General features: G+C 37.3%; 1 protein-coding gene across 1 annotated transcript in view; it reads right to left on the bottom strand.

Moving 5' to 3' along the window:
- Positions 1–27,349, bottom strand: part of ODAD2 (outer dynein arm docking complex subunit 2) — a 187,238-nt gene that overhangs the window by 115,947 nt on the left and 43,942 nt on the right. The window contains exons 10-15 of the mRNA XM_041764881.1: positions 17,664–17,810; positions 17,056–17,265; positions 14,069–14,311; positions 13,433–13,543; positions 11,473–11,627; positions 9,249–9,491 (exon numbers count right to left, since the gene is read on the bottom strand). Of these exons, the coding sequence (XP_041620815.1) occupies positions 9,249–9,491; positions 11,473–11,627; positions 13,433–13,543; positions 14,069–14,311; positions 17,056–17,265; positions 17,664–17,810 (1,109 nt within the window). The remainder of the gene's footprint in view (positions 1–9,248; positions 9,492–11,472; positions 11,628–13,432; positions 13,544–14,068; positions 14,312–17,055; positions 17,266–17,663; positions 17,811–27,349) is intronic.

The following is a 27,349-nucleotide window of genomic DNA, read 5'->3' as shown; positions in this document are numbered from 1 at the left end:
TGTTTGGATTCTTACCAAGTTCAAAACACTGTTTTCTGAAACCACCTTAGTGCGTTTATAAAAACATTTGTGGGAAAACCGTATTTACGAGTACAAAAGGATCCATCAACCCCTTGTTGCACAAGGAAGGACAATTTTGTCTTTATCTTATGAGGCCTTCTCAGAGAATTTGACAGTTTTGAACTCTTTTGCTCTTTTAAATGTTCTCTTTCCTTTCTTTCTTTTTTTTTTTTTTCAATAACTCATTTAATTTCCCTCACAACTCTTGCTGATTCTTCTCAGTTTCTTTATAGGTACTTCCTGTACATTGCTTCTCCCTGAAAGATCAGGTTCAAGTAGGATCCTGTTCGTTCCGCTTTCATCCTCACAATCTCTCATGTATAGCTATGACTTCAGTTACCAAATATTATGACACTATGTCTAACCTGCATCTCTATCCTGAGCTTTAGACACGACTAAATCCAATAACTGGTCGCCATCAGCAAATGAACATGCCATGGGAACCTCAGTGTCCACCCAACTGTAACCGAATTCACCATCCATTCCATAAGAAATGTTTGTTGGGTGTCTACCCTGAGCCTTGGACTGTGTTAGGTATTATAATGATGAAAAAATTGATTTCATTCCTCCCCTAGTCAAGTTCCTTCTTCCTTCACTAGTACTGTACCTATATCCCCCATGTCAGTAAGTGGTGGTACCATTATCTATCTAGTTGCCAAAGTCAGAAACCTAAATATGCATATGATATCAAAGCAACATACTGTACATCTTACACTCACATGTGATACATCAAATTTATTCAATTAAAAAAAAATCCTAAATATTATCCATCACTACTCCTTCTTATTTAGAACTCATGTTTAATCATTCACCGGGTTTTATTCATTCTTCCCCTTTATATCTCTCTTTAATCTGTCAATTTCTTTATTTTTTATTATATTATATTCCACTGGCTTAGTTTAAGCCACCTTCACCTCTGGCCTACAATGATCCCTTAACATGGTCCTCTGTCTCATGCTATACTTATAACCCTTCAGTAACTTTCAGTCAACTTTCAAACAAAAAGTAAATGTATTAGCATGATGCAAAGGCCTGAATTGTAATTGCCTATTTATATATCAATGCCACACCCTCCAAGCTTCTAACTGCAGGTGAGAGTTTAAAGTGAGTTATTCACCATTTAGGGGCCACTTGTTCTCAACTTAAAGCAAATTAAATAGCATGACTAATTTGATGTAAAAGTAACATAGAAACAAGGAATTCATCTGTTTTCTGATGTAAAAGTAACATAGAAGAACTAGAGAGTAGATGAGTACAGACACTAGACAGTCTGACTTTAATTTTCTATTTACGTATTATCATTTTAAATTGTTATTAGAAGAACTAGAGAGTAGATGAATACAGACACTAGACAGTCTGACTTTAATTTTCTATTTACGTATTATCATTTTAAATTGTTATTAATCGAACCCACTGCTACATGAACATTTACCCAGTACTTATTACATAAGTACTTTACACATATTAATTAACACAGTCATCACAACAATCCAAAGAGATAGGTATCCTTACCATTCCCATTTTATATATGTTGTAACCAAGGCATCGAGTAGTTTAATAATTTGCCAAAGGAAACATAGTTGGTAAGTGATAAGACTGGCATCCAAGCAATGGTTCCAGAATCTATGCTTTTTTTAAAGATATATTTATTTATTTGAGGGGGGAGAGGCAGAGGGAGAGAGAGAATCTCAAGCAGACTGCATGCTGACTGCGGGAGGCTGATGCAGGGCTCCATCTCAGGACCCTGCGATCATGACCGGAACTGAAACCAAGAATCAGATGCTTAACTGACTGAGCCACCCAGGCACCCCAGAATATACAGTATCTACTGATTCATTTATGTGAAAGAGGATAACATTTACACACTGACTCACTTATCTTGTATTTGTTTTATTTTTATCAGATATTTGTATTGTTAAATTATTATCATTAGTATCTATAAAATAGTATGATTCCTCCAATGATAACTCCTCCATTATTTCCTTAGTTTAATATTTAAAGAAACTCAATGGTCTCCACTGATACATTTTAGCCATATTTTGCTGTTTTATTTATTTATTCATGATAGACATAGAAAGAGAGAGAGAGAGGCAGACACAGGAGAAGGCAGAAGCAGGCTCCATGCCGGAAGCCTGACATGGGACTCAATCCCGGGACTCCAGGATCGTGCCCTGGGCCAAAGGCAGGCGCTAAACCGCTGAGCCACCCAGGGATCCCTAGTTTGCTGTTTTAAAATACTTTAATTTCTTGATTGACTTTCTGTAATTGCCAATTTTTTTTCAAGAAGATCTAGTACTATGTTTACCGAATCCTTGCATGATTGAGAATGTGCTACTACCTTCACACTTGAAGAACAACTGGGCTGGATGTGAAATTCTTGGGTAATATTTTTTTTTTCTACCTTACAATGTTAATCTGAGGGATTTGATCCTTCAATTAATGTTTTTTGACCTTAAAAGAAGTTGTGGAGGAATATGAAGGCATTTAGTCCTCATGGTTTGTTCTTTTGCCTAGATATATTTGTTTTTTCCTTTACTTTTGAGATACAAGTAGATTTATCAGGATGCATTACTGTAGGCTATTCTGTATCAATATTACTAAGGTCTTGTTGGGTCTTTTGGCCTACAGAATCACATAAAATTTTTTTCTTTGTTATCTTTAATTAAGATCATATTCCACTGGTTCTAGCCTCTTCTTAAGGAATATCCATTATGTTTAAGTTGGGTCTCCTTGGGTTCCATATTTACCAATTTCCCTATTGTAATATTAATATATTCTTCATTTCATTTTATGTTTCCTATATACCACTTGCCTGATGGTGTTTTTGGTTGTGTCTATTACACTTCTTTTGCATCTATTCAGACTTTAAGTTCAATAATTTTTATTTTATTTCTCTTCTGAGCTCTGACAACTAGTTTGTCATAACAACTTAAGTTGTCTTATAAAGTCTTTTTGTAAAATTTTATGTAATTTCTTTTGGCTCCTTTATTATGAGGGAGTATACTGTCTTAATAGCCTTGTGATTGTAGGGAAATTTTTTGTCTGAATCTATCTGTTTCTTTTTATGATGGAATTACCTCAAAATCCTACAAAAATCTGCTATTCTCTTTGCCTTGTGAACACATCTCTTTCATTCAGTTTTGAGCATTCAAACAGTCAATCTGGCTTACTCCAAATCTCTAAAAATTTATAGCTTCATTGTGTTGCAATCCAGCAGTCATAGTCTCTAGTATTCTTTTCACTCCAAGGGGTCTCCAACAGTTTGCTTGGGCTAGAAGACTGCTGTAGACAATATAAAATAACATGTACATATGACTTTTCGTTAGGCTCCACTTCTGGTGTTTTACGTGCAAAACTAGGTCTCTGATGGGAAATTCCTCACTTCTTCCAAGGCCTATTTACTCCCCTAGTCTCTGTTATGAAGAAGAAAAAAGGTTGGCTATACATTTCATGACCATGACACTTATTTGGGGGGAAATCTCGAGATATGAAGCAGCATGTGTTAGCTGTCAACATATTACACACAGGTCAGTAATTTACCTACATTTTTCAGGTGTGTTTTACATTTAAGATTTGGAACTGTGGCATTTCCTTGTTTGAGAGGACATACCTTTTTCCCATTTCTCTTCTTTTTTGTAGTTTTCATATTAACCAGAAGTCAAATGTTGCATAAAGTTATTCAAACTAGTACTGTATATTTACAAATAATGTTTGTTTATAGCCATTTCATTATCTACTCTACCATAGTAAAATTACTTGTCTGTCTCCTCAACTCAGTCAGAAAGTCCTTGAGGCTTGCTGTTTATTATGAGTTGTTCTTCATTACATTTTGTTGCTTCGAAACCTATGTTAAGATTCAGAATAAGAAAACTATATGGGGTCCCCAAGTGGCTCAGTCGGTTAAGCCTTAGGCTCAGGTCAGGATCCCAGAGTCCTGGGATTGGGTCCTGCATTGGGCTCCCTCTCATCAGGGAGCTTGCTTCTCCCTCTTCCTCTGCCTGTTGTTCCCTCTGCTTGTGTTCTCTCTGTCAAATAAATAATTCTTAATAAAAAAAAAAAGAAAAATATGTAGCTGTTTTCTCTGGCTTTTCCTTGAATGGGTTCAACTGAAAAATCAATATAACAATTTGCCTAATATAGTTATATTAAAAAGAGTTTGAAGGCCTGTTGTAAAAGTAATGTAATGATGACATTTAGAAGTAATTTTTACAGGTCAACTAGATAACCTGGTAATGACTTATGTGGAAATCATTAAATCAGAGATACAGAATAGAAGGAGGGGCTTTGCAATAATGAATTCTAACCTATATGAATGGAATTCAATATATTTGTTATTTATTATTGGAGCAGAACAGAAAACCCAGAAATAAATCCATACTTATGTGGTCAACTAGTTTTTGACAAAAGAGGAAAGAATATGGAATGGGAAAAGACAGTCTTTTCAACAAATGGTGTTGGGAAAACTGGACAGCTACATGCAAAAGAATGATACTGGACCACTTTCTTATACTATACATAAAAGTAAGCTCAAAATGGATGAAAGACCTAAATGTGAGACCTGAAACCATAAAAATCCTTTAAGAGGGACGTCTGGATGGCTCAGCGGTTGAGCAGTCTCCCTTTGGCTCAGGGTGTGATCTGAGTCCTGTGATTGAATCCCACATTGGGCTTCTGGCATGGAGCCTGCTTCTCCCTCTGCCTGTGTCTCTGCCGCTCCCTCTGTGTGTGTGTGTGTGTATGTGTATCTCTCATGAATAAATAAATAAAATATTTTTAAAAATCCTTGAAGAGTGTACAGGCAGTAATTTCTGACACCGGCCATAGCAACATCTTTCTAAGTATGTCTCCTGAGGCAAGGAGAACAAAAGCAAAAATAAACTATTGGGACTTAATAAAAATAAAAAGCTTTTGCATAGCAAAGGAAACAATCAACAAAACTAAAAGGCAACCACCTGAATGGGAGAAGATATTTGCAAATGACAGATCCACAATAAGAGGTTAGTATTCAAAATATATAAAGAACTTATACAACTCAACAGCCAAAAAAAATAATAACCCAATTTAAAAATAGGCAGAAGACATGAACAGACATTTCTTCAAAGAAGACATACAGATGGCCAACAAACACATGAAAACATGCTCAACATCACTTGGCATCAAGGAAATACAAATCAAAACCACAATGAGATATCACCTCACACCTGTCAGAATGGCTAAAATCAGTAACATGTGAAACAACAGGTGCTGGCAAGGATGTGGAGACAGGAACCCTCTTGCAATGTTGGTGCGAATGCAAACTGGTGCAACCACTCTGCAGTATGGAGGTTCCTCAAAAAGTTAAAAATAGAACTACCCTATGATCCTGGAATCACACTACTGAGTATTTACTTCTAAAATACAAAAACACTAATTCAAAGTGATACATAAACCTTTATGTTTATTGCATTTACAATAGCCAAACTACTGGAAGAAGCCCAAGTGTACACACACACACACACACCCCGATACACATAATGGAATATTATTTAGCCATAAAAAGAATACAATTTTGCCATTTGCAATGACATGGATGGAGCTAAAGCATATAATGTTAAGTGAAATTAGAGAAAGACAAATATCATATTCTCACTCATGTAGAATTTAAGAAACAAAACAAATAATAAAGGAAAAAATACAGAGAGAGACAAACCAAGAAACAGACTCTTCACTATAGGGAAAAATTGTTGGTTACTATATACATTATACACTCTACTTTCAAGATGAAGCTTGAGAGGTAGAAAGGGGCCAGGAGGCAAATGCTTTGAATACCAGGGTAAGGAATTTAGGTTGGGTTTTCAAAGCTTGAGAGGGCATTGATAGTTCTTTAGGCCAAGAAAACAACCCTATCAGACCTACAGTTTAGAAGAATAAATTTCAGTGCCATGCAGGGAGGTGTGGAAGGGGAGAGATATGAGATGAGACCAAATAGGACCTGCTTCAATTGTCCAGGTAAGAGATGCCAGAACCTCAACTGAAGGAGAGAGCAGGAGGATACATTCAAAACAAGTTCAGAGGCAGCTGGTGTCATTGGCAGATGTGAGAGACAAAAAGTAAGCAAGAGCCAAAGACCAAAAGAAATACATAAACCCAATACTGACAAGTGTTTATCATGTGCTACTGAACACCATGTGTTTTTCCGAAAGAGAAATACAATAGAAAACTGTTTTATAAGCCCTTCTTTCCTTGAAGTTATCATGAGTACAGCTAGTGCTCCTTGGTGCCTGAAATCCCTGAGCCTAAGGTTCCAGAAGCCAAATCCAAAAAGAATTATAGAGGCTTTAGTACTTTTATTCCAGATATGCGGTGAGATGAGACTCACATTAACAGTGTTTCAGGGCTGTCTTAGAAGTTGCAGGCTTCCCATGAAGGAAGAGGACCTTCATGAACACAAATGAGTCACAAAAGCCAGGAAAATGAGAAGGAAGAGGGCACTACCAGAGACGACTGGCATAGGGTAAAAGCTTCTGGTACCAAATGGTGAAATAGATAGGAAATAATACATTTCTGCAGGGTTGTATGTATGGCCCCAAAGTATGATGCTCTGTATACGTCCACGGGAATGGTGCTCCCTAGAGTGTGCAGGATATATCCTTACACAGCAGCCCTGGGTGCCTGGTCATACATACTGAAGAGCTGAATGAAGGAGTGAATCAGAATGAAATGATATGGGAGATACATAGGAGAGTCATATGATTAAAAGATTATAGGTGTGACTCATGGATCCAATCAACCATCTTAATAAACACTGCTCTCCTGGACTGAAGTGTACAGAAAAAGATGAAATGAAGGAAGGTTGTCAGATCTCTGGGATTATATAGGATAGGCCAATAGAGCTAACCAATTGCCAAATAACTTGGTGTTCTTTCATACATAGCCAGGACTCATGGGTCTAGGAATCAGGGAATGGAAATGAGAGTGGTACCTACGACTCACTATTACCCCTAGTGACTGATCCACTAGCAAATTTTTTGCTTCCTGTTCCTGTGACCTTATACTTTGCTGGTTTAGAGGTCTTTGTCCCACAGGGAGGAATGCTTCCACTAGGAGACACAACAATGGTTACACTGAATTGAAAGTTAAACCTACCTCCCAGGCACTCTGGCCTCCCCGTGCCTCTAAATCAATAAGCAATGGAGGGAGTTACTGTGTTGGCTGGGGTGACTGATCCCAATTATCAAGGGACTGCTACTCCACAATGGAGGTCAAGAAGACTATTATCTGGAAAATAGGAGATCCCTTAGGGCTTCTCTTAAGTATTACCATGCCCTGTGATTAAGGTAGATGGAAAACTATAACAACCCAATCTAGGCAAGAATACTAATGGCCCAGACCTTCAGGAATGAAGGTTTGGGTTACCCCACCAGGTAAAGAACCACAACCAGCTAAAGTGCTTGCTGAAAGCAAAGGGAATATGGAATGGGTCATGAAAGAAGGTAGTTGTAAATACCAGCTATGACCACATGGCCAGTTACAGAATGAGTACTGTGATTGTCACATACTCCTTATTTTGTTATGGATTATGTGTGTGTGTGTGTGTGTGTGTGTGTTTCTTTTCTTCCCTCTTATCCTCTTATCATGTAAATGAGACATTAACTTTCTATCATAGTTTTTAAGTATGATGAACTTTACATCAGTGTATTTATAGGATATCAAGGAAAAGAATAAACATCATCCAAGAACTTTGCTTCCTCTTCTAAGAAAAGGGCTAAGTGCATTTTCAGTGGTACACTGGATAGTTGTATAGTGGTAGGCAGGAATATGGCCTTGTTATTATCTTTCTATGGAGATTAAGTATGGTTTAAGGAGATGCATGAGTGGGTACCAAGTTGACAAGGGGTGGATATGTGATGGTTAATGTTGATGTGTCAACTTAGCTGGGTTAAGGGATGCCCAGATACTTGATCAAACTTTTTTTTTTTTTTTTTGAGAGAGAGAGAGAGAGCATACATGCCAGCAGGAGGACCAGAGCAAGAGGGAGAATCTCAAGCAGGACCCATACTCAACATAGAAGCCTGATGTGGGACTTGATCTCACAACCCTGAGATCATGACCTGAGCTGAGATCAAGAGTCAAGTGCTCAACTAACTGCGCCACCCAGGCGCCCCTGCTCAAACATTGTTTTGCATATTTCTGTGAAGGTATTTTCTGGGATGAGATTGATATCTAAATTGGTGGACTTTGAGTATAGCAGATAATCCTCCATGACTTAGTGGGCCTCATCCAATCAGAAGGCCTTAGTAGAAAAAAAGGCTGACTTCCTCTGAGCAAGAAGGAATTCTGCCAGCAAACTGCTTTTGACCTCAAAATGCCGCTCTTTCCGGAGTCTCCAGCCTTGGGACTTGCCAAGCCTCCACAATCACCTGAACCAATTCCTTAAATCTATCCCCCCTACTCCTCCCACCTTTCTCATCCTGTTGGTTCTGGTTCTCTGGATAACCCTCATACAATATTTGACCCATATGGATTCTTGCCTTTCTACATACACACATACACACACACACACACACACACACACACACACAAAATCATATTTCATGTAAATATATTTACATTTAATTTATACACAAATATGTTTATATTTTTAAATATATATTTATGTATGTATAATCTCTATATAATCTTGGTATTGTTCTTACATTGTACAACGTTTAAGTATTTTCTTCCTAATTAGACAAAAATTTGCTTAAGGAACAAGATCACAGCTTAAAATTCTTTGTCTCTTTCCCTTGTTAGTTCACAGCTAACTTGTTAGGTGCTTAAAATATGTTTGCTGAATTGAATTGAGAAACAAGGATACTGTGAGAATGCTACCTAGAACTACCTAGGGTCTCAGTTAGATAGATAGATAATTCTTCCTTAGGAAGCAGAGAAAAATTTTGTTGATTATATGAAGGTTTCCAGGTGGGATATTAATTACTGGGAATGTTAAGTCCTCCCAATATGCCCAGCCTCAGCCCTCCAGCTCATCCAAAGGAACAATGTGGCTCTGTAACTCATGACTGATAATCTTGTGGTTATTTATAAGTAAATCCATTTTACTTTTTCACCATTTGTGCACGCCAATTCTAAGTGATGACACTATTCTATTATGACCTGAACATTTCCCCTAACACTCTCAAATAAAATCTTTCAGTTGTGAAGCTACTTACATCATACTTTCAGGTTCTACTGCACAAGCACCAACTGCTTTTGTGACATTGACAAGAAGAGTTTGGTTTATTCCAACAAGGAGGTTTACGAGTGGTTGAATGCCACCACATTTCCGGACAAGGACACGGTTTTCATATTCCTGACAACATTCTCCCAATGCACCAACCACATTCACAAGTACTTCTTCAGGCTGGTCAGTTAAAAGTCCCACCAAAGTTTCAATGGCTTTGTATTCTCGAAACCTAAGTTCATCACAAGAAAAAGAGATAGGGGGAGGGAAAGAGAGGAACGATATTAATTTTGGTATAAAATCAGCTGAAAATATTAATAGCACAAAATTGCCAAATGCCAACCATATGCTCACTCAGTCCTTACAAAAACCCTATTATGATGCAAGTACGATCACAATCCCCATTCTCAGAAAGCTCATTTGAAGCTTGGTACACAGCAATGCTGGCATCCATATCTAGCCATTTGCACCTTTAATCACTATACTATACAGTCTCTAAGACAACTAGAACTTCTTCCAAATGACAGTGTCAGCAGTTCTACTATTCTACAAGTGTTTTTCCCATGTCATAGAGACTATTTTACATGAACAAAGCAAAAATAAATCTATCTTCTGTTAAGTAAGATGTGAATTTCTTGTTAAATCATCACACTGAGGGGCACTTGGGTGGCTCAGCTGATTGAGCATCTGCCTCTTGATTTCAGTGCAGGTCATGATCTCAACATTCAGAGATCAAGCCCCCAAGTTGGGCTCCATGCTCAGTGGGGAGTCTGCTTGAGATTCTCTTTCTCCCTCTCATCCTCCCCCCACACACGCATACTTTCTCTCTCTCTCTCAGGTAAATAGAAAGAGCCTTTCCTTTTTTAAGAGCCTCCCTTGCTCTTCTCAGCACGTGCTGGAGCTCAGCGTGAGCCCTCCATAAGCCCTTGGCCTCCTGCATGTGGAAGAGGTAGACTGCACCCGCCCCCAGCAGCACTCCCACGCTGGGGGTCCAGAAGAGTATGGCAACTTCCCTGACCCCTTCTCCAGCTGCCAAGGCACACAGCAGTGCCAGCAGAAGCAGCCCTAGGCCAATCACGTAGCCAGCGAAGGTGGCCCACCACTGAGCTTGAGCCACACCCAGGTCCAGCTCTGTCCAGGCCTCCTTTTTTTTTTTTTTTTTTCAGGCCTCCTTTAATATGCTGATCAACCTCGACCTTTCTGCTGGTCCCTGAGTGGGGTCGGGGGTGTGCTGCGGGGGGCTGTGTCTCACACACAGAGTAGCCATCAGGGCTTCGTGATCAGAGAGGGGGGTGCCTGAGATCTTAAAAAAAAATCATCACATTCAGACAAAGAAGGGTTGCCTCAGAATATCCATCATAGGGCATAAGAACTTTAAAAGTATATGAAGAGATAAATTTGAAGATTAAAATAAATCAGTTTACAAGTATTTTAAAATTCAATGAAATAATTTGAAAATGACTACACTTTAACTGGTTAACTGGCATTCAGCTGACTCAATTATGTTTTAAAAAGGAAAAAGAATGGAACCACTTCCATCTCTAAAGATTCAGTGGGAAATTCAACCCCTCACCATCACAGGTCTCTACAAGAAATCAGAGATACTTATAATTTAAACAGCTGCCCCAAAGAAAAAGAACCCATTCACACAGACTATGTCAGCAAGTCCTTTAGTGAGGCACAGAAAACCATTGCCAGGTGGTGGGATGGGAAGTAGAAGTCTTTCATTTCTAAAAATACCTTGATTCTGCCAAATTGGTCTAGAAGGTACATGTATAAAAACTATAGGAGTTGTATTAGGATCGATTCTTTATTAAAATAACATTATGGGAATGTAGTTTAATGGCCACAAATTTTATGCATCCATACTTTTATTTAGAAACAGAAACATTTATATACTGGGGCACCTGGATAGCTCAGTTGGTTAAGTGCCAGCCTTTGCCTCAGGTCATAATCTTAGCATCCTGGGATCAAACCCCATGTTGGACTCCCCGCTCAGCGGAGAGTCTACTTCTCCCTCTTCCTCTTTGCCTCACCTTACTCATACTCTCTCTCTCTCAAATAAATAAAATCTTTTTTAAAATTTACATATTAATAAGAGAAGATGTTAGTTGAAGGACTCACTATATACAATGTAGTTTCAGTGAGTTAAGAATACAGCTATTCCTCAATGGCCATGTTTTTATTATAGAATATTAAAAGGCTTCTCTTACTTGGTCACATTCTCTTTGCTGATGGAACATTTCCATATTGCCCCAGTGACAGCAGCCAACCGTTCTTTATTGTCAGTGTTATTGAGCAGACTGGCCAGGGGTTTAAGTCCTCCGTGCAGTCTAACCAGGTCACGGGTTTCCTTATCTTCAGCACACTACACAAAAAGTCAAATCAGAGGCTGTCAGTGATGAAGGCATATCAAGCTTCCAGTGATTGTTAAAGAGGCTGACATGCTGGTGGCTACAAAACTTCTTTTCAGAGAGTATCATTTTCTGAAGGGGCCTCCAAGTAAAATATAATTCTCCTTTATATTGGCAGTTATCTGACAGTGTCTCTCTTCCCTTACATGATTTTGGCAATGTCTAGAACTTTCTACATACTTGGAAATTCTTCCAAGCTGTTCTGAGGTAGTGTGGGCTTCCATGAAGACAGAAAGAGAGGTTGGTAAGAAATCTAGAATACCACATGCATGGACAGAGAATTTCTGCAGTCATGCAATCCCCAGTCTTGGGAAAGTATAGAAAAGATAGCTGAGTGATAAAGCTTTAGTCTGATCTTCAATGCTCCTGCCCCCAAATCTAAGAGATGAGCATTTCCCTAATAGAGTTTCTATGCTCTGAAGAGTTAGTTATATCAATAGCAAATGGCATTATATTCATATATATTTGTCCAGAAGTTTGTGTCATCCTTTGAGATAAGTATTATGTTTATCCATGTTTGTGTCATCTTTTGAAGTAAATATGTACTGCATAGATGTTCCCAGCTTATCATGATTCCCAGGTTTGAGAGAAAAAAGATGCTAAATTTGGTATATATATATGTTATCATCCTAGACATACAGTTGGTTGTGAGGCCACATGATACAGATGCATGTCATGCATCATCTGTGAGGGCCACTAGAAGAAATCCTCACAGTAAATGCACACAAGGCACCTGCCTTTTTTATCTTTCATTTATGATTTTCAGTTTTTTACATTGCAACTTCTAAAAACTTAATCACTATTTCTAACCAATCCTTCATAATTACTCATATGAGGCATGTATGCAAGTCAAGGATATATATATATATATATATATAAATATATATATATATATCCTTGTTATGAGTTGTGTTTCCTTAAAACTGATATATGTCAAAGTCCTAACCCCTGTACCTCAGAATGTAACCATATTTGAAGATAAAATCTTTAAAGAGGTAATTAAGGTTAAAAAAGGTCACTGAAGTGGGCTCTAACCCAATATGATTGGTATCCTTAGAAGAAAATATTAGGACACAGAGGAAGGAACATGTGGAGACATGTGAACATGAAGATGACCATCTACAAGCCAAGGAGAGAGTCTCCAGAAGGAATCAATGCTATCAACACCTTGATCTCAAACTTGTAACCTCCAGAACTATAAGGAAATAAATTTCTGTTATTTAAGACACCCAGTGTATGGTATTTTGTTATGGCAGCCCTTGCAAACTAATACAATTCTCTACTGACATGAACCCCTTTCTCTAACTCTGTCATTTTGGCATACTGTCACTGTGCACATTTTAAAATGTATTCCTCTAGGAAATCAGCTCTGATTTCTCTGATAGGTAGAGGCTGGAATGGCCAGTAAGCAGCCATCTACTACTTTGTCAAGGCTACCTTTTCTTCCATTTTCTGATGTACTATGAAATGCATAACTCACAAAAAGCTAATGAAGATTAAAATAATAAAAAGATACAACAGGAATACACACACACACACACATATCAAGATATGTTGCAGCAGGCTTCTCTCTCTCACATACACAGGCATCTATCATTAGCACAGTGATGCAGACCTGTGTATGCAGAAAAATCCCTGGGGATTCTTGCTAAAAATGCAGATTCCTGAGTCATAGCCCCAGAGAATGAAACTTCATATTTAGAAATGCCACCTTAACTATATGAAGAACACCACAACTTTGCTGGGGAGTCCACCATACCTGGTAGATGGCCATGGCACAGTGTTCCTGTAGTTGTTCATTCTCACTATTTAGGTTCTTCACTAGATTTTCAATTATCCTTTCTGCTTTGATTGCAGCTCGGTAGTTTTCCTAAGAATACAAATTTAAATATTTTTTAAAAGATTTTATTTATTTATTCATGAGAGACACAGAGAAAGAGAGTCAGAGACACTGGCAGAAGGAAAAATAGGCTCCATGCAGGGAGCCTCACATGGGACTTGATCCCAGGATTCCAGGATCACACCCTGGGCCAAAGGCAGGTGCTAAATCGCTGAGCCATCCAGGGATCCCTTAAATTTAAATATTTACATGTGTAATGCATGCATATAAATATCTATTTACATTTACTAATAAGTATGCCAAACAAACTTTCTTAAAAAACACTAAAGTCCAAGATTAACAGAACTGTATCATAAGAGAATTTAGTCAACATTTTAAAAAATACATCACAGGTAACTATTTAATTAATGTTCTATTAGTTTCATCTCTTTCTAAAGAACTGCTGACTTCTCAAAAAAAAAATCCTTAGCAATCACAATAATCTTAAAAATTATTATTCAACTAAAAAAAAGTTAATGTAAATGAAAACAAGGGAAGCAGAGCTGGCTTGAGTACCTCTGATGCACATTCTTGCAATGTCCCCACCACTGGAATTAGCATGTTTTCATGAGAAGTCTTCAGTAAGTGAGCCAACAAAGGAATGCCACCGGCTTTACGAATGGCTTCTTTATTCGCATAACTCTTACTACAGCTCCATAATGCCAGTGCCCCACAGCGAGCTACTTCCACGTCTCTGGCATCATACAGACTTGATTGAGCTGGTTCTGCTGAACTCTGTGCACAGTCCAGTAAAGCGACCTACAAAAACAGATAAATACAATGTATGTGGGAATCTTTAAAATAAAACAACATTTCCCACAACAGTTACAGGGCTGATACCAAGCTAACTTCCATCAAAAATAAGAATACTTCTAAGAATTAATTTTCATACTACACAGAAATAGTCAGTGAAAGCAAAGAAACAAAACCCTTCAAAATATACCTTCCTCCAGATTTGGGAGCCTTTACATTTCCTTCCTACAAGAAATTTAATCTCACCAAGATTGTATTAATATTAATATGGCTGTTACATTTATATTAACAATATTTGTATACTATATCCGCAGCCCGGGTTCTTACAATCCTTCCCTGCATGGATGCATTCTTTCTGCTTGCTCAGAATTCTTAACTTCTGCCCAGGTTTCTACCAGGTGTGCCTCTTTTGAGATCTATCTCCATCTAAGTGCCCAAACCCCACTGTGGTCAATGGCCTCCTGCCTGCTCTCCTTTTAACCTCCATTCCCTTGCTCTGATGTCATAACAAGCCCACTGTTCCATCTCTGTACTGAGTGATCTCCCTCTCTTCCAATTTTAGTGGGGACTCTTATCTGTATGTCATCTACCCTCATATTGTTAGCAAACCAAAAATGGATTACCAATCCTGATCTTTCTCAGATGTGTTCTCAACATAGTAATTACAAGTCTATTAATGGTTGATCTATTACTCTTCTTTCCCATTCCTAACTTAGCTATCATGTAAGATTATATTAAAATGTGTAGCATTATCTTGACTAAGTAATTGCAATTCAGGTACCAAATTCTAGGTCCCCGAATGTGATATATAAGACTCTCATAAAAGAAATGTACTAAAATTTATAGTTTTAAGTTACATTATTCATTTATTCTATACATTATTCATAATTCCAGTAGACAGCCACATCAGCCTAATGTATTATTTCATTACTTAAGCAGAACATTGATAATCATACTAATAATTACCTTTCCCCAACATTTTATTATGAAAAATTTTCAAACATACACAATGGCTGAAAGAGTTGTACAGTGATTATACAGCAAAAAATGTATACATCCCCTAGATTCTATAATTAACATTATCACATTTGTTTTATCTCATAGCTAACCATCTATTTATCCATCTATGCAGCCATAAATCTATCTTATTTTTGAAGCAAATAATTACACTCTATTGTGATCTACAGATTACAAGTGACATCAGACGGTCCCCAATTTATGATGGTTCAACTTATTTTTCAACTTTACTATGGTGTGAAAGTGATATGCATTCAGTAGAAATCCTATTTGGAATTTTATCTGAGCTAGTAATATGTATGTTACATTCTTGTGATGCTGGGCAGTGGCAGCAAGCCTCAGCTCTGTCAGCCACAACATCACAAGGGTAAGCAACTGATATGGTTACAACCATTTTGTTCCCAATCTGCAGCCATTGTGTTTTCACTTTCTGTACAGTATTCAGTAAATTACAGGAGATATCAATGCTTTATTATAAAATAGGCTTTGTGTTAGATAATTTTGTCCAACTAGAGGCTAAGAGAAGTATTTTGAGCATGTTTAAGGTAGGCAAGGCTTATCTGTGATATTCAGTATGTTAGCTGTATTAAATGCATTTCAACTTAAATGCATTTCAACTTACGGTATTTTCAACTTACAGTGGGTTTATCTGGACATATAACTCCATTGTAAATCAAGGAAGATCTGTACACAGAATCTCTCAGTAAATTTCTAAACACATTTCACTGTGTATGCATTCCTGTTAAATGCATATTGATTCAGTGTATATTTATTAACCTTTCATATGTGTAGGGTACTGGGCTAAGTACTATAGATGACAGTAAGATAAGTAAGACACATCTCTTATCTCAAGGAGCTCAAACTATAGAAGTGGAGACTGTCCAGTATGTAAACGCTATAGGAGGAACACAAGATCCTTTGGAAGGTGGATGAAAATGCATTTCCTTAATGCCCTACGTTTTCTTGACATGAGTGTTGAACAGAATGTTCACTTATTTCTTTCAGTGACAGTTATTGATATAATCATTTTTTAATTATAAAAATAATACACAACAAATTGGCAAATGTGGAAAAATATGAAAAAAAAATTGGTAGTTATTTCAGAGGAAACACCTGCGTACAATTTTGTGTATTTATTTCACATGTTTTTATAGAAAACTTGTTATATACTTGTTAGGTAGGTCTTTGAAAATTGGGGTCATATGTGTCAATCAGGTTTTGATCCTGTCATAATTTTATATAATATTATATACTGATAGCTGATGATGCATGTTTCCTCGAGATACACTTCATATTATTTTACCGATCTCATATGGTAAACATAGTTTTCAGTTGTCACTATCATAAGTAACAATGAGATGAATAAATGTCTGTTGCTCTGACAGTCTCCTTGGGAGGCAGTCCTCATGGTGAGCTCACCAGAGCAGAGAGCATGGACTACCAGAGCACTTCCCGACACTACACACACACATAAACGTCTCCCCACCAATGTGGTAGGTGCAAATTACATCTCTTATTTAGATGTATATATCTTTGAAAAATAACATCAGACCTGTTTTCTGGCCAGTTGCTAATGTGAATACACAAAAACAATTTTTGAGGACGTTATACCAAAGAAGGTTCCTGGAACACACCTATGGTTATTTAACATCCAGGAGTGGCCAGGAAGGACAGCAGAGAGGTGACATCTTGGTGGCAGGTGGTGTGCTGATGACAATGGCAGAGGTACTCACCAGTTTGGTAATGCCTCCATGGTGTCTCACTGCCCGTCGGGCTCTTCTAAACTTGGCAACATTTGCGATTGTCTCAGCTGCCAGGCATTTCAGACTCTTATGTGGAGAATCAAGTATATTAACCATAATTGGTAAGCCCCCAAGGTCAACAATATTACGTCTGATTTGAGGATTATGACTGATTTCCTTTAGGATTTTTAATGAACCAATCTAAATGAGAAAATAGGAGTTAGAGGTGAAAATAAGTGCTTAATACATAACCAGTCCTAGAGTTTTAAAATTCCAAGTCTACCTCAAATCCTTCCCTCATGAAGTTTTTAAAGGAAATGCCTTCTGTTCCCAGGTGTTACACATAGCCTCCTTATTTTCCTTCAATTATGCAGACAAACATTCATCATTTAAGAAGCACATAGAAAAGGTCCTGGAAAAGAACCAGAAGATAAAGAACAGCCAAGAAGAGAAGAGCAGTGAACAAAAGGAACAAGCTATCAGTGAGATGAGCAGGCAAAGACAAGAACTAGGCAGAGATAGCAGAGATGTATCAGTAAAAAGAGAAGCACAAAGAGGGATGAACAAGGCTCATCACCCACGTGAGGTAAGCCACTCACCTTACATTTGACTTCATCTGTATCCAGTAAATTTATCAAAACTTCAAGGCCTCCAACATCTCTGATTGCCAACTGGCAGGTCTCTTGCGCCAAGTTGAAATCTTTCATTGAACACAATGCAATCACTGTAGCTGTCTGATTTCCTCCCTACGAAAACGCAAGGCCATGGAAAGGTTAAATAAGATCATGCTTCTATAGAAATTTCCTTAATGGTTATGAATCCATGAACTGGGAAATGTGTCTCCCCATACATGGCATGTTAAATTTTTTTAAGTTCTCCGAGTGGGTTATAATTTGTTAAATGAATCATGTAGAGTTGAAGCACAAAAAAGCTTTACAGAGTATCATAAAACATTATTCCAATTAAGAGTCAACATTTAAAGGTGGTCTGCCTGCTTTAAACAGCTAGAGCATTAGGTGGTATTAGTACATTAAATAGAGTCGAGGGGCAAGCCTTGAGAAATCCACTGAGGAATATAAGTTTTATGCAGAGGTAACAGGCGGTCCCTGTAGTTCTTGAACAGCATACTGCGCAATCCAAATCGTGTCTGGAAATTATTCTCACAGATGTATGTAGAACAGTCTGGAACAGGGGAAAACCTGAGGAAAGGGAAACCATGTGGGAAGCAGTACAACAATCCACGCTGGGACCAGGATTAAGTAGGGAAGGAGGTGGCAAGCCCATTAGGAACTGGAGATGACTCCGTGTATGGATAAAGGACAAAAAGGTAGCCTTCAGTATCGCATGCAAAATGCTATCCCAGTGTTGAGAATCATGTGATCAATGTCTGCTTGGCTAATCACCAGCTGTAAAAGGTAGTGGGGAATGGCTCCTTTAAGGTAAAACAATCTGGGAGAATTTAAAAGAATGTAATGATTGATCAGTGAAACAGATGCACCAGGAAATTATAATCAGAATTCATTGCAGGAATTCTTAAGCAATGTCCACCCATCATTAATGCTTTAAAAAATCTTCTGATGGATGCAACATAGTACATATTACTTCTCCTCCTATTTAGACGGGATGGTAAATAAGAGTTCCAGTATAAGCACCGAAATAGTTCATAAGACACAAGAGCAATATTTCTAATGGAGCTAAGGATAAACTATTTTTGTAAAAGGTGCTCATGAAAGATGGCCTTCGGTCTCTACCTCAAAACACAGTATGAATGGCCTCAAATAAATCTCTTTCCTTTTTGAAGAAAGACACCTACAAAATATGTTTATTCTCATTTGCTGATTATGGCTTTATATTGCTATATTACAGATACATGTTCATAGATACATTTACACAAAAGTGGAAATTATATTCAAGCAGCCCAACCTCCTCCTTCATATCTCACACACACACACAAATCCTTTTGTGAATACAACATGATGTGTTACTTTTAAAATAAGAAGCTGAAATGGGATTATAAGAGGGCAAGCATCAAAAAGATAGAAAGGTTTAGACTTCAGCCTTTCCTCTTAATGCATCCATAAAAGCCCCTCCACATCTCTAAAAATATTACAAACCACTATCCTGTGCTGAAACCATTGTCAGTCTGCTTTTCATATTAATTTTCTTCCTGAGTAATCCAGGCTGTCCTCTATATTCAAGATTAAGTTGAGAATGGCAAAAGCCTTCACTTTACTATTTACATTGAAAATAAGGAGTTTTCTTCCCATAGCTTTTAATGCCTTTTTGTCTATATCAAGAGAAATTTTTACCACCACCAATCGTCCTACAGTTCATTTTGAAACATAAAATAGTAAATCCTTATTACATTCATTTTTATAATCTCCCTTGTTTTGGGGTACAGGACCTCTCCAAACACACATTAGCACTTTTGATGCCTTTCTTTTTAAAAACAGAAGGCAGATATTTCATAAATCATAAAGAAGAATCTAAATGCTAATCATAATATATAAAAAAAGAGAAAGCGAGAGAAACAATTATTTAACAATTCTTTTGTTGAATTTAATTGGGTTAAAAGGAGCCCAAAAGTTCCCCTGGTGTACCTGGAGGAGGAGAGCGGGGCTCCCACATGAAAAGTTTAAAAATGCAAACCAAGAGCTTCAGATAGAGTTCTTTAGGCAGTGCCTTCAGACTCAAGCATGACTTGAAAGCAAGAAGGTATCAAACAGCATGTCATGCCTCAGTCAAGCCAACAGAGTCCACACACACAGACCGAACTCCGAAGCAGAGCATGCTGTCCTGGCATTCTCAGTGGTGTGTGATAGAGGACTTTCTTGACTGCTATACTTGCATTGTATTTTCTTTGGTAGCACTTTCCTACTTACACATTCAGCACAGTCATTCTTTCCTATTTCATTTCGAGGTCTCTTAATTTTTTTCTTCTGGATTATTTCTATCTTGTGTGCTTGATTTCATCATATGCACCATAAGCAATGACATAACATTTTTAAGGAATTGTGTACTTGTGGTAGATGCCCAAAAGGTAAGACATTATATTTTTCTAAATGATCTCTAAGCCACTTTTGAAGCCAAAGGATGGAAAATTTTCATTTATCATTGAGAAGTTAGATCCTTATAGAAAAAAACTCTGTAAATCAGCAGCTTTTTTCTGAAAATCTGGAAACATATTCATAGACTTGAGAGATTTTTTTTAGAACAGTTTTATATTAGGGAAAGTTAGTTTTTCCACATTTCAGGATTTAGTTCTACTCTTGTCACTGACCACACTCCCCAAAGGATTATAAATCTTTCAGAATGAATACCAGCGAATGGGAGCCAAAATATTCAACATACAGAGCCACAAATGTTAGCCAATTGCTATTCTTTAAATACCAGCTATGTCAAAGGATTTTCAAATGTTTGTTCTACTTTGACCAGATGCCATAAACATCTTACTAAGAAGAAGTAGTGCAAATATGCTTATTTTTCAATTAAATCTCCCCTGAGAATGTAATTAGTTGCCAATACTTATTTTCACATTTTATCATGTATTTGCATTTGTGAAGTTTTAAGAGCTGGAGAAAACATAGTAAAATATTATTTTACTAGTTTCTGAAGGGTTTTGAAGAATGCTTCCAATAAGCTTTTCCACTTCTTAAATTAATGCAAGTTGTTTTGCTAGTTGTCTTCCTGCCCCTGCATCTTCTCAGACATTTCCAGGCTCTGTCAGTCTTCAGATACTTCGCAGTTCACATTCCTTTCTAAGACTGGGAGGCCTTTGTTCATTATCATTATCACAATCATGTTGCTAATATGTGAAAGTTGAATAGATTTTGCTTTTTCCTTCATTTTACTCAAAATTTCTTTTGGAAAGACAAGATCAATAGGCACTCTTCTAAACAATGTTTCTCAGTGTTTTAAATAACATCTTTGGAAAAAAAAAAAAGTATTACCTTATCTGGTACATAGAGTAATACCTACCTCCAATCCTCTTACTGCTGATAACAGAGAAATAAATGCTTGTGAAATTGAGATGAAGAATGTATCTGAGACTAAATCAGGGAGCCAGATGCCTCCAACCATCCAACCATTTTTTAATTCTTTCATTCAACAAATTTGCAGTTATTCACCATGTCTGATACTAGGAACTAGAGACATCCTGGTAGACAAAAACAGATCTAGTTTTTGCCTCGTGGAGCTCATAAAGCTTAGCGGAGAAGAAAGATCTTAATTTTTAAGCCCATCCAAATAAATGAAAACTTTAAGAAGTGCTATACAGAAAAGTGGCACAGGGTTATGGATGTTTGCAATAGGGGACTCTAGGCCAGGACATCAGGAAAAGTTTCCCTGAGGAAACTATGTCTGGACTGAGGTGTGGACAGAGTAGGAGCCTTCCCTGGTGGAGGAGGATGGACATGATGAAAGGCACACCAGTCAGAGGAAACAGTATGTGTAAAGCCCTACTGAGGTTTGGAGCATGGCCTGTTAAAGACCTAACGAAGGCCAGTGTGGCTGAGACCCAGAGCCTGGGTGGCAAATGGTCCAAGATGAGCTGAAAAATTAAGTGGGCAAAGGAATCTGCTGCACCCATAGGCCAGGTTGAGGATTTTAATCTCCATTCAAGATTAAAAGGAAATATTCAAGGGTATTGTTTTGGAGGAGAGTGGGAGGACTCACATGAGTTGCGTACATTTTTAAAAGATCATTCCAGCTAAAGGGCCCCCTGCAGGGAGGGGGTAGATGGAACATATGGAGACCATGCAGGTTACTACAGCCATCCAGAGAGGAGGTAACTGGGATTAAGAGGTCAAGGATACTTATTTGTGTCATAAAGACTTCAAGTAACTTGATTCAGAAAAGGATACTATAAAACAAGTAGACAAACTCTGATAGGCTACATGCTCCCAGAGCCATCATTTGGAGCTTCCTGTAGAGTCCCACATGGTGACAGTGAGATAAGAAGGCAGTCAGAGGCACAATCGGGAGTGGAGGCCCCTCTTTTGCTCCCCACCGTCTGTAATCAAGGGGCAGTGGGTGAGACCTGGTGAGGTGATACAGCCATCACACAGCCATCCAACTGACTTTCAATGATTTCAGCATTTTTTCCTCCAAACATGCCACTCAGAGAGCAAGAAAAGTGAAGCCTGCCAGTGACTGTTTATTAATGATGACAGAGGGCCTGGCACCCAGCACAGAGGTTGGCTTACAGATACTCTTCATGTCCCAGGATGAGAAATGGTAAAAAGTCAATGCTCAGAGTGAATGGCATATGAGCACGTAAGTCAAAATAGTAAAATATATTGCTTTGCTTTCTGTTTATTTGCAAACTGGCTTTATACTGATGATTCAGGACTCATAAACCTAAGACTCAAGAGATGAGACTCAATAGAACTCCAGGAAAGAAAATGAGCAAATATTGTTCCAGAGGAAAAAAGAAATTAGACTCAAACTGTTGTATTACAAGCTTGCTGAGAATTTTTATTGGGAATGGGTAAGGAACAATGCAAGCATTCCCTACACATTCCTTTTAAACAGACATGGAACATTTACAGAAATAGATAATCTGCTGGAATGTCCTAGTCACTGCAATGAGGAAAAATTTGTAGCAAATATAACTGCCTTTCTAAAAAGATTTGGAAGACTATACTGAATAATTTTGATAATTAATAAAAATAGCTCAATAAAGTGGATATAAGGGCAACATTAAAAATGAGTGACTCTCAAAGAAAAAAAAATCAAAAAAAAAATGAGTGACTCCCCCATACACTAGGAATAACAAATCACAATGCATAATTTGAAAAATGTTCCCATGCCAGTATTAGCAAAATAATAACAACAAAAATACCAAGGAGTAAATCTCACAGTATGTTGAAAATATGTGGAAAAGAAGCTATTAAGTTTTACTAAAATACATACGAATTTAAAAATAAATGAATGGTCATACCATGTTCCTAAATAGGATAACTGAATGATATAAAATTTGCAAGCCCACAACTATATGGTCAATTAATCTTTGACAATGCAAGAAAGAATATCTAATGGAAAAAAGATAGTCTCTCCAACAAAGTGTTGGAAAAACTGGACAGCAACATGCTAAAGATTGAAAGTAGATCACTTTCTTACACCATCCACAGAAATAAATTCAAGATGGATTAAAGACCTAAATGTGAGACAGGAAATCATTAAAATCCTAGAGGAGAACACAGGCAGCAACCTCTTTGACATCGGCCCTAACCTTTGACATCAGCTTCTCCTGAGGCAAGGAAAATAAATGCAAATATTAACTACTGGAACTTCATCAAGATAAAAAGCTTCTACACAGCCAAGGAAACAATCAATAAAACTAAAAGGCAACCTATGGGATGGGAAAAGATTTTAACAAATGACATATGAGTTGACAAAGAGTTGGTATCCAAAATCTATAAAGAATTTATAAAACTCAACACCCAAAACACAACCCAATTAAAAAATGGAAAGAAGATATAAACAGACATTTCTCCAAAGAAGATATCCAGATGGCCAACAGACACACATTAAAAAATTTTCAACATCACTCATCATTAGGGACACACAAATTAAAACTACAATGAGATATCACCTCACACCAGTCAGAATGGATAAAATTATAATACAGGAAATAACAGCATTAACCAAAGGATACAAAAATACTAATTCAAAGGGAATGGAAAAAGGGAATGTTTATAGCAGCATTATCAACAATAGCCAAAAAAAAAAAAAAACAAAAAAACAAAAAACAAAAAACAAAAAACAAACAAACAAAAAAAAAAACAATAGCCAAATTATGGAAAAAGCCCAAATGTCCACTGACTGATGAATGGATAAAGAAGATGTGGCATATATACAATGGAATATTACTCAGCCATCAAAAGAGTGAAATCTTGCCATTTGCAATGGCATGGATAGAGCGAGTATAATGCTAATTGAAATAGGTCAGTTAGAGAAAGACAAATACCATATGATTTGTCATATGTGGAATTTAAGAATCAAAAAAAATGAACACGGGGGTGGGAAGAAAGGAAAACCAAGAAAAAGAAACAGACTCTTAACTAGAAAGAACAAACTGATGGCTACCAGAAGGGAGGGGGGAGAAGGGGAGGTGTTAAGTAGGGGATGGGGTTTAAGGAGAGCATTTGTTGTGATGGACGCCGGGTGTTGTATTTAAGTGTTGAATCACTAACTTGTACACCTGAAGCTAATATTACACTGTGGTTAACTAACTGGAATTTAAATAAAAGCGTGAAAAAAATTGCAATTTATCCAAAATAATTTATAAATTCATGTAGACCAGCCAAAATCCCCAGTAGCATTTTTGAGGGTTTTTTTTATTTGATTTTCAACTTTTCTAAAAATGATCTGGAATGGAAAATATGCAAAAAGTAGTTTTAAAGAATTTAAGAAAACTCTCTGGCCAATCAAGTATTAAAATACACCAAAGTAGCAGTAATTAAAACAGCATGGACCTGGCATGGGAGCATCCAAATAACTCAATGTAATAGAGAAAGATCCAGAAAGAAACTCTCACATATGAGATGACAATACTTGATATAGGTAATATTTCAGATCACTTGAGGAAAGAGTAGAGAAGCCAATTATCTGTGTTGATACATCTGAATCTCCATCAAAGAAAAAAAAAGTAAAATTAGATCCCTGCCTCACACTATACATAAAATGACATCAAGATAGAAGCAACTTCTGAACATTTTTTTAAAACTATAAACCTACCAGGAGGAAATAAAAAATTTTTGTTCTCTTGAAATGACATCAGAAAAATCTTCTTAGCTCTTAATACACAAAATTTTATAAGCTATGAAGGGAAATCAATATATTTACTAATGTACACTTTTAAAGTTTTCAAACAGAAGAGTAGATAAAAAGACATGAGAAACTGAAAGAAAATACTTACAAATACTATAACAAAGGGTTAATTTGTATTAAGATTCAAAACACAACCATAGAAAAATAGGCAAGATATACAATGCAATGGCTATTAGACACATGAAAATATTTATCAACTTCACTAGTAATCAGGAATATGCAAATTCACACTAGATACATTCTCTCAGTTGGAACAAATTATTTTAAGATTTGTATGGAATCAGAAAAGACCCTGAATAGCCAGGGGAATTTTAAAAAAGAAAACCATAGCTGGGGGCATCACAATGCCAGATTTCAGGTTGTACTGTGGTCATCAGGACAGTGTGGTACTGGCACAAAAGCAGACACATAGATCAATGGAACAGAATAGAGAACCCAGAAGTGGACCCTGAACTTTATGGTCAAGTAATATTCGATAAAGGAGGAAAGACTATCCACTGGAAGAAAGACAGTCTCTTCAATAGATGGTGCTGGGAAAATTGGACATCCACATGCAGAAGAATGAAACTAGACCACTCTCTTGCACCATACACAAAGATAAACTCAAAATGGATGAAAGATCTAAATGTGAGACAAGATTCCATCAAAATCCTAGAGGAGAACACAGGGAACACCCTTTTTGAACTCGGCCACAGTAACTTCTTGCAAGATACATCCACGAAGGCAAGAGAAACAAAAGCAAAAATGAACTATTGGGACTTCATCAAGATAAGAAGCTTTTGCACAGCAAAGGATACAGTCAACAAAACTAAAAGACAACCTACAGAATGGGAGAAGATATTTGCAATGACGTATCAGATAAAGGGCTAGTTTCCAAGATCTATAAAGAACTTATTAAACTCAACACCAAAGAAACAAACAATCCAATCATGAAATGGGCAAAAGACATGAAGAGAAATCTCACAGAGGAAGACATGGACATGGCCAACATGCACATGAGAAAATGCTCCGCATCACTTGCCATCAGGGAAATACAAATCAAAACCACAATGAGATACCAACTCACACCAGTGAAAATGGGGAAAATTAACAAGACAGGAAACCACAAATGTTCGAGAGGATGTGGAGAAAGGGGAACCCTCTTGCACAGCTGGTGGGAATGTGAACTGGTGCAGCCACTCTGGAAAACTGGGTGGAGGTTCCTCAAAGAGTTAAAAATAGATCTGCCCTACGACCCAGCAATTGCACTGCTGGGGATTTACCCCAAAGGTACAGATGCAGTGAAACGCCAGGACACCTGCACCCCGATGTTTCTATCAGCAATGTCCACAATAGCCAAACTGTGGAAGGAGCCTCGGTGTCCATCGAAAGATGAATGGATAAAGAAGATGTGGTTTATGTATCCAATGGAATATTACTCAGCCATTAGAAATGACAAATACCCACCATTTGCTTCGACGTGGATGGAACTGGAGGGTATTATGCTGAGTGAAATAAGTCAATCGGAGAAGGACAAACATTATATGGTCTCATTTATTTGGGGAATATAAAAAGTAGTGAAAGGGAACAAAGGGGAAAGGAGAAAAAATGAGTGGGAAATATCAGAAAGGGAGACAGAACATGCAGACTCCTAACTCTGAGAAACGAACTAGGGGTGGTGGAGGGGGAGGTGGGCGGGGGCGTGGGGGTGACTGGGTGGTGGGCGCTGAGGGGGGCACATGATGGGATGAGCACTGGGTGTTATTCTATATGTTGGCAAATTGAACACCAATAAAAAATAAATTTATATATATAAAAAAGATACATTCTCTCCCCATTTGGAATGGGCCAAAATAGAAAAAGACTGTAGATTAGTGAGAAATTGTAACAATGAACCTTATTTCTAGACAAATAATTTTAACACCCTGGAAAGATTTTAAAGACAATCTGCCTAGATCCCACTTCAGACCGATTGGTTTAAAACTTCCATGAATATTACCTGGGCATCGAGATTTTTGCTTTGTGTAGTTTTTAGGAGCCTGGCTGATTTCACTGTGTTCAAGGTAAAAAATCATTGGTATATTACTAATTGAGTGTAAACTAATATTTGCTTTGTGTAAGTAGCTATAAAAAATTTTTTTATTCAAACCAAGCTTGGTCAGTTTATTACTTTTCATTATTTCTCTTTAAATTTTAAAATTTCATTGTAGTACTTCTCTAACTTCATTGTGCATATATTGTTTCTTGTTTAAAATAGATTGAGGTGGAACTGATATGCAAAAAACGAGTTGGGACATATGAGTACATCTGTGAAACTATCACCACAATCAAGATAACAGGAACATCCATTGCCTCCAAAAGTTTTCTTATGTCTCTTCCCTTTTTGTCATACTTACACTTACCATGAGATCAAATACCCTCTTACATTTTTTAAATGTACAATTCAATATTGTTAACTATGCTGTGCAGCTCT

The sequence above is a fragment of the Vulpes lagopus genome, chromosome 8 (assembly GCF_018345385.1).
Source record: "Vulpes lagopus strain Blue_001 chromosome 8, ASM1834538v1, whole genome shotgun sequence".
Lineage (NCBI taxonomy): Eukaryota > Metazoa > Chordata > Mammalia > Carnivora > Canidae > Vulpes > Vulpes lagopus.
This window is presented reverse-complemented; position numbering and strand designations above follow the sequence as displayed.